This window comes from Fundulus heteroclitus, chromosome 22, assembly GCF_011125445.2.
Source record: "Fundulus heteroclitus isolate FHET01 chromosome 22, MU-UCD_Fhet_4.1, whole genome shotgun sequence".
Classification (NCBI taxonomy): Eukaryota; Metazoa; Chordata; class Actinopteri; order Cyprinodontiformes; family Fundulidae; genus Fundulus; species Fundulus heteroclitus.
In genome coordinates this window covers 23,803,119-23,811,893 of record NC_046382.1, presented here as the reverse complement: position 1 = coordinate 23,811,893, position 8,775 = coordinate 23,803,119, and the positions used below count along the sequence as shown (strand labels likewise).

Genomic DNA, 8,775 nt, shown 5'->3' with positions numbered 1-8,775 from the left:
ACATTACAGTCATACAATTCAGCCTATTTTACGTGGATTTTATGTAAAAGTAGAGCATAAATGAAAAGTCTACTTTAAACATCTGAAAACCCCCATTACTGTGATACCCTGAAATTAAATGTCGTGCAATCAACGGCCTTCAGAAATCACCTTAATGGTAGCGTGCACCTCAGGTTAAATACAGCTCTTCTGAGAAAGCACCGCATCACACAATTTCTACAATGAAACAGAGGAGGCAACGGCAAGAATTGGGAAGCCAGACAGAGTCGGTAAGATGGATGGAACTGAATACAGCTCAGTCCTGAAGAAAACACACAGGCAGCAAAGGACTTCAGACTCAGAGGTTCACCTTCCAGCAGGACAACAGAAAATGTACAGCTAGAGCTGATCTACACATTTTAGATGAAGACATATTCATCTTTGGGATGTACAAGTCAAAGTCCAGATCTAAATAGAAATATAAAACGTCCAGGAGATTTGGTGTTCACAGACATCTTTCATCCAACAGAACATGAGCTATTTTGCAAAGAAAACTGGGCCAAAATCTTATTGTTTAGACGTGCAAAGCCTATAGATAGGTGTTGCAGCTGTTCTTGCAGAGAAAGGATCTGCAACATATTGCCAAAGGGAGGTTAAATGCGAGTGTCCCCAAATCACGGCGGGAATTTATTGCTCAGACGTATGCAGATGTTGGCTGGATCGTCGGCCGCATTCTCACAGACACCTGTTGGGCGTAAAGCGAGACAGACCGGCATCAGACGCATGTTCTGGTCTGCGGCGGCTGCACCAGAAGTCGGGACATGAACGCACAAAGGCTTGTTGTGCAACTAACTGAGCGCTTTATTGTTGCGACGGGGGCAAATGCGCATTAAGCGCCACGGTTTGTGCGGTTATGTTCATTAAGACATTCCTGCGAGGATTGGGGCGACAGACAGAGAGAGGGAGAGAGGGTGGGGTGGGGTGAGGGTGGTGGGGGCTTTACATAATAAACTGCGTGCTTTTCACGTGAAATGCCCCCTTTATAATCGGACCCTGTGCAGCCAACACCGAGGCACACCGTGGACAAGCGGACTAAACGGAGAGAGGAATAAGTCAGCGGCGTTCAATCGCAGCCAGGATGGTCACGTCGTACCCTTTACCGGAGGGCTTCTCCGAGCTCGACGTGTTCTCGTTGGGATCTTGTCTGCTGGTGGAGGGTGAGTGTTTTTTCTGCCAATCCGTCCAACTGGTTGGAGGGGTGTGCGCCACATTAACCCACGACAGGAGCCGTCACCTCTCGGACACTGATCCCATGGTGTCAGCGTGTTGTTTTCTGTCTTTTATCAATGTGTTGCCGCCTCCTCTGGCGCTGTGCGAACAAACTAATGGATGAAACCGACTCCGAGCTGTCGCCGTTGTGCTCGCACGCGTCGTAATAAGCGACGCATGTGCGCACTAGCTTTCATCCTCGAGATTGTAAACATGTCGTTTGTGCTCTGCCGAAGGTCTGCTGGGCTTCTTTCTGAACGCGGTGACAATCGTGGCTTTCGTCAAAGTGAGAGAGCTGAGGACGCCCAGCAATTTCCTGGTGTTCAGTTTAGCCATGGCTGATATCGGCATCTCCATGAACGCCACAGTCGCAGCTTTCTCCAGCTTTTTGAGGTGAGTTATGTAAGCTTGGCTTTTATAATTACATGGGATGGGCCTCCTGGGGCTAAATGTAAAGTGGAAACAGGGTGTTAAACTCTAGTGTCAGTTAATTGAAGACAATAATAATGCGATTTTTATTTCTGTAACGTTTTTAAAAACATCATGTGGTTGAAAGTTCTACAACAGGTAAAACACAAGACAAATATAAAAATGGCAATCCTAACCATACTGATATAGCACAATTAAATCTAAATAATCAATGACAAACTCACATTTGGTTAAACCTCAAAGAATAGAAGTCATCTATTGAGCCAGGTCTTATTCTTTTGGGCCAAAACAGAAGAAGCCAGATCTCCTTTCAATTTCCTCTGTGATTTAAGAAACACTAGCAGCATCTGGTCTGCTGACCTGAGGGAACGAGCTGAGACATAACTGTGCAACAGGCTGGACAAATAGGCTGGCGCTATGCCATTAAGATACTTAAAAACAAATAAAATAACTTTAAAATTAATCCTGAAACAAATAGACAGTCAGTCCAGTGACACTGAGTGATGTGTTTCTTTGTATGTATAAAAATTCAATCTGTAATATTTTGGATTAGTTGAAAATGTGACAGTTTACCGGCTAATTCCTGTTATAAAGAAAGTTTCAATAATCCAACCAGGAGGTTTATTAAAGCAATGGTTACTGATTCTAGGCCCCACCCAGAAAAGAGAGGTTTAATCTCAAAGAGATTAAAGTAATTGTAATGTAACAACTCCTGTGTCTAGGAAGCCTAATTCTCTGCTATTATGACAACATGAAGTCAAAAGGACACTCCAAGCGACTCAGATAAAATAATCACTGAAATGTATCAGTCAGAAGATGACAACAGAAAGATGTCCAACACGCTGGCGATCTCCAGAGTTCAATTCAATCTATCATTAAGAAATTAAGGCAGTGTCCCATACAACTGTTGGTACTCATAAACAAAATGACCAGGCAAGAGCGCGCTGGTGAGTAATGGTACCAAGACACCTACAACCACCCTGTAGGTTATAAAATGTTCATTGACTGAGATGGAGTACTCTAAATACTACAACTGCTGAATGGGTTCTTCAGCAATTGAAGCTGTATGGGCAACTGCCAAAAAAAAAAAAAAAAACTCATAGGAAATATCACCTGCAATTCACTGAAGAAAATATTTCCTTTTGGGAATTAGCTGCATGCTATGTTTGGTGAAAATAAAACACTGGGCATAACCAAAACATACTGGTTATGGCAGCATCAGCTTCTGGGGACACTTCTCAGCAGTAGGCCTTGTAAAGGGCAACAAAACATCTTGGAGAATAATCTGATTCAGTCTTTCTGAACCAGGTGTTCCAGTCTTATTGAAACTCATTCATATCCAGAAATATATTACCCAGTCAGTCTAATGCAGAAGAGACTGAAGTTCATTGACCTGCATTCCAATTCAATCCCAACTATAAAGCGGTGTAGTCAAGTTCAGTTTAACATGCCAAATGCTACAGTGTCGTATTAACTAATATACTCAGTTACAATGACCTGAGTAACTTTTTGAACACAACATACTCTTCTTTTTACTTTCACATGAGTAATATAATTGTGAAGTATCATTACACTTACTGGAGTACAATAACTGCCCACTGTTCCCAATTCAGTTACTTCACTGAATGAAAAGCAGAGATGATCTAGTCATAAATGCACTTGACACAAAGCATAGTAGCAACATTTATGTGAAAGTGAGACTGTTTGTTCTTATGTGACTCATTGTTCTTATGTTGTTTTCTATCTGCTTAGCTTGTTGTTTCATCTGGAGGCCACATACATATATAGATGTGTGTAGCAGTCATGTTTTATGAGAGAAGAAGACCAGGCAGCTTGTATACAGGGAGAGTGAGGAGAGAAGGCATGGAGCAACAGCTGATAGAGAATGATGGCAGAGGCAGACAGGGAGGAACTCAGGGAAGAAATCTAACAAATAAACAAGAAGGCTTTCAAAAGGCTTTCAACAGTCAGTCTCAATCAAAATCAGCTTCAGTAATGTGAGATCAAGAAAATAAACACGTCTTGATGTATATTCAAGATCTTATAATAACCTCATACCCTCATCTCTTCCCTGCAGGTACTGGCCTTACGGCTCAGAAGGTTGCCAGACTCATGGCTTTCAGGGATTCATGACAGCGCTTGCCAGCCTTAACTTTATAGCAGCTATTGCTTGGGACAGATATCATCAATACTGCACGAGTAAGTTGACACCCAGAGGTAATGAACGGTGTCAAAGCCTCACCCATTGTTTCTCCTGTGATGCACTGCCTCAAAGAGGACCTTAATTGTCTCAGATTGCTTTGATCATCATGATAAAAATCACAGTAGGGTTCTGTTGTGATAACTATTACTGTGAGCTTCAACAATCAGATAAATTACCTTGTGTTGTTCTTGAATGTGATGTTCTTAGCTCTAAAAAAGGAGAAGAGGGGATTACCAACATAATTTTACCTGCTTCAGTTGGTTACTCTGGTATAAGCGCTGTTTCCAAAAAAGTAGTGATTTGAAGAGAAAAATAAAATGTTTTCCTATCTCAAACTACACACTCACATGTTAGAGGTACTTTTAAAACAGACAAGCTGAATCTTTCTCTCACCAGGGACGAAGCTGCAGTGGAGCAGCGCCATCTCTTTGGCTGTGTTTGTCTGGATGTTCGCCGCCTTCTGGGCAGCCATGCCCCTCATCGGCTGGGGAGAGTATGATTATGAGCCTCTCAGGACTTGCTGCACACTGGATTACAGCAAAGGAGACAGGTGCTGTCCATGCACAGACTTCTTAATGCTCAGAAGAGAAATATGCCTTTATTGTATTTTTCATCAGTTCCTCACAGCTAGGGGTCAGTTCATAATATGTTAGAGATTGTGAATATGTGGATTCTGAGAAAAGATAGCAAAATGTCCATCTGTAATTAATTTTGTCTCGGGTAAACTTATTGTATTGCCATATTCATTAAATATGGTGAAGTACAAAAAAGTGTGGTATGGTTTAATAAACTGGATATTAGTAATAATATTGATACATCAGACAGATATTGAAATGTATTTTTGCACAGAAGTTCTATTTCACAGCCTAACATGCATTTCTCTTTTAACAGGAATTATGTTTCATACTTGATCCCTATGAGCATTTTCAACATGGGCATACAGGTGTTTGTTGTCCTGACTTCCTACCAGTCCATTGCACAGAAATTCAAAAAGACTGGAAACCCCAGGGTAAGTAATGTAATAAATACATGATCCACCTACATTATTAGAACAGGGAGTCTTTTATGTGAGGATTTAATGTGCTCTGCAAGGGAAGGGGTGGGAGCATACACAGAGATATTAGATTTAAAGAGGTAGCTCAGAATTTTTGAAGTTGGATTGTGCTGAAAGGGTATTTGTTGAAAATATGTGTTATCTATATATCTACAACTGATGGGTTGTTAGCTGCAAATTAGCTGGTCCTGGGGGATAATGCCAACAGCTGGTCTCAGAGACACTAAGGCCATGGTAGATTTCTCCTATCATAAACAACTCCAGTGTCAAAAACATTGAAGAGGTTTATGTTGACGCTGTTTTATGACTGCTTAAAACAATCAATTTTATTTACATTTGCACGGTTATTTGCACGTGAAACGGAGGTACGTATGCTTTCAATAATCTCCCTTTGTGAAACCTGTGCTCAGAACAGAACATTTAAAGCATTTCTGATCAGAGTAACTACCTGAAAATAAGTGAGGCAATATAAAAATCAAATTTTACCTAAACCACTATAATATTTTGCGTTTTGCAAAATTTCCAATGTGTGTCAGCCAATTACATTTTGAGGAAATTTTTCACGTTTCATTCTCAGTACACGTTTCATGTCCATTTACCCTGTAAATTATTCAAAACGTCAGTATAAATAGCTGCCCTATGTAAATCTGAAAATTATGTGTAGGTTTATCAAATAGCATTTTTTATAAATCACTAGGATGTTTTTGAAGAATGTTATCTACTGCAGATAAAAAATGACAAGAAATCTAGAGCTATCCCTTCAACTTGGCATCAGCACAGACGTTGAGGCTTTCAGGGACGAAAGAGCATGTAATTACTTAAATCCAACAAAGTGACTCTTACAAGCAATTTAAAAACAACAACTACAAAGTAAATCTTCACAATAGTCACTAAAGATCATGTGTCTGCCTGCTCTGATGTCACCCGTTGAAGGAAATCAAACTAATCCTTGAGGACAAGCATTTTTCTCACATGGATGCTATTTAGAGCACATTGTGACATTGCCTTAGGGGGAGGTCAGGGCTTCATTGACACAAACATCTCTGTCTATAGTAGGTTGAATAGAAGAGATCTGCATTGGTTGAATCCGGTTGCCCCACGTTATGTTGCGTAAGCCCATTACTTACAGTCATCTGAACTGGCTGGATACACTGTTATTACAATGGGCTAGGACCAAAAATGAGTGCTTCAACCAAAGCACTATAACATCAAACAATGTCACCACACCATTCTGCATAGCTTTCAACACATTTCACAGGGTTTAAAGAGTCTTTACACGTCACTAATTCATCTATGCAGAAGAGAGTGCAGCCACATTTTGTTTAAAATCACTTAACTTCATTAAAGTCTTACGTTTTTGTCATGTTGAGGTTCGTAAAGGACCCAAGTGCAGAGACTGACTGTGGAAAAAAAAGGAGTTCTTTAATAATATAAAACAAAGAGAACTCACAGAGGAAATAGCAGGTCATGAAGGACAGGCAACAAAAAGAACAGAATAATCCAGCAATGAACAATGAGAAACCAGGAGCTTAAATACTGAGCCAATGGTGTAAGGAGGCACAAAGGAGCCAGAGCTAATCAGGGGAGATGTAGAAAATCAGGGAAGGAATACTTATTAACACCAAATGAGAGACCAGACACTAAGAGCAAGCCAAAGGGATGAGATTACCAGAGATCTAGCAGAAATTAATCCAATCGCACAAAGAGCAGAACATGAGGCTATACAAAGAAACTATTCCAAAATGAACAAACTAATATGGCAACACCTTACTAACAGTGATCAATACAGAGAATTGAACTAAATATTACAAGACCTATAGAACACACAAAAAAACAAAGAAATTATTTGAAAACAAAGCAAGGACTGTAACAGTTTTAAGACTTTTGGAAAAATGTCATACCACCTTTAAGTCAAACAAGTTTAGTAATGTTTCTGTACAAGCAAGGGGTGTAACTGAGAATAACATCTACTTTGAGCTTTGTATTACAACACTCATTGGCTTTTTCTAGCTTTGTTATAATGATCTTAACGCATACTCTTGTTCTCTCAGACATTCTTCTGGGCATGTGATCGGCCTTGCTAGCAGGAAAATCTCATGATGAATGGCATTTTTTGTCTACACGCCCCACCCCCAACCTCCTTATCAAAAACAAATCATTCTTGAACTGGAGCTTTAAGTTCTTAATTTTTATGCTTGTGTTAATGCTGACTTGCAGTTTAATCCCAACACTCCTCTGAAGACCCTGCTGTTCTGCTGGGGGCCTTATGGTATCCTGGCTTTCTATGCAGCTGTGGAAAATGCAACCCTAGTTTCACCAAAGCTACGGATGGTAAGGACATGTAGTACAGCGAGCAGTGTAGTAGAGCATAAATACTGTATATCAGCTCTTTTGCTTTGGAAATAGGTTGTACTCATCATGTAGAATTTTAATTTAAAAGAACATAACCCCAATGGGTTCAATTTGGAATTTGATTGAATCGTACAGGTTAGGGTCTGACCTTTGGAATCTGGTTGAATAAAAAATAATTCTGTATTAGTATTGATTTGTCTGAAACGTCTATTTGCAATTAGAGTTTTTGCACGTATGTACAACAAATCAACATGTGACGTCTTTTAAGTCCTGATATTCATGTTGCCTTCACCCCCACACAGATCGCTCCTATCCTGGCTAAGACCTCGCCCACCTTTAATCCTCTTCTGTACGCTTTGGGAAATGAGAACTACAGAGGAGGCATCTGGCAGCTTCTAACAGGGGAAAAGATTGATGTGCCTCAAACTGATAATAAGTCCAAATAAACAGCATACTGTTGTAGATGTTTCTGTCTGTGAGAGTCTGTGCTGTACAATGTGTTGTAAGCAGTGCGAACCGTTGCCTCTTGTCTGCTTTACATATGCCCTGGATTTGTTCCCCCATCACCTCTCCCAGTGTGTGTCTGCAGTGCTGCAAATATTACAAAAAACACTGTCATCATGTTCAATTCCATTGCGGTCACTTATGGAATATAGTAAAACACTTGATGTGTTTTCCATTCCTTTTGTAACAAGTTATTTGTGTTTTCTCAGTTTAATTTAATTTCTTAATTTAAGTAATGAATGGCTTTAATTTTTAGCTGATCGTATTTATTTTTGATGCAGATTACATCCAAATGTTCAAAACGTAGTTGTTTAAAAAGAAAAAGAAAAGTACAGTTATACAAAGCATCCTAGGTAGGCACAAACCGCTTCATGCAAAACAACCTATGTTTTTCAGGTTGTTTTGATAAACACAAATAATATAGACAAGCAATCTTTTCAACACAATGGTTTATTAGAAGAAAAAGCAAAAAAGACGTTGTATATATATATATATATATATATATATATATATATATATATATATATATATATATATATATATATATATATATATATATATATTATAAAGTTGTCTCTAGTTGAATGAAGAGGAAATCCCCACAAATAATCTAATTTCTAATTTTAGCTAAATAAGTTTTACCTTGACGTCAGCAGGCCAAAGGGGATCCAAGCTGGCATTCTTTACTTATAATTGCATGTGTTGTTGAAATCTAAAAGATTGTACTGGCCACAAAAGTGTGTATTGGACCAGATATTACCTCCTGCTCTTTTACTGATCTCTGTATTCAGGGTGAAACTGTTATAATTCTCTAAACAAAAAATCCATTCTTCAATGCAGACGCACATCCAGGAAAGGTTAGATTATGAAACAGCATTGGTTTAACAAGAAAGGCTCCTGAGCTTTGCATATTTGTTGTAAGGACAGGAGCCAGTCAGGTAATAAAACTTAATTGAAGGAGTTTATTTCCTTAGCTTAACCAGTG

General features: G+C 39.3%; 1 protein-coding gene across 2 annotated transcripts; it reads left to right on the top strand.

Annotated features, from left to right (window-relative positions):
• Positions 1-979: 979 nt before the first annotated feature.
• On the top strand, positions 980-8,243 carry LOC118556225 (RPE-retinal G protein-coupled receptor-like). 2 transcript variants are annotated; one of them, XM_036126604.1, is made up of 7 exons: positions 983-1,196; positions 1,485-1,641; positions 3,755-3,876; positions 4,277-4,430; positions 4,772-4,889; positions 7,152-7,265; positions 7,589-8,243. In XM_036126604.1, exons 1-7 carry the CDS (start codon positions 1,118-1,120, stop codon positions 7,730-7,732), a joined length of 888 nt encoding a protein of 295 aa, XP_035982497.1. In that variant the 5' UTR covers positions 983-1,117; the 3' UTR covers positions 7,733-8,243. The 2 variants fall into 2 exon arrangements, with proteins under 2 accessions (XP_035982498.1, XP_035982497.1); XM_036126605.1 differs by lacking the exons at positions 7,152-7,265; positions 7,589-8,243 and adding an exon at positions 5,279-5,661 and having other exon boundaries at positions 980-1,196.
• The last annotated feature ends 532 nt before the right edge of the window (positions 8,244-8,775 follow it).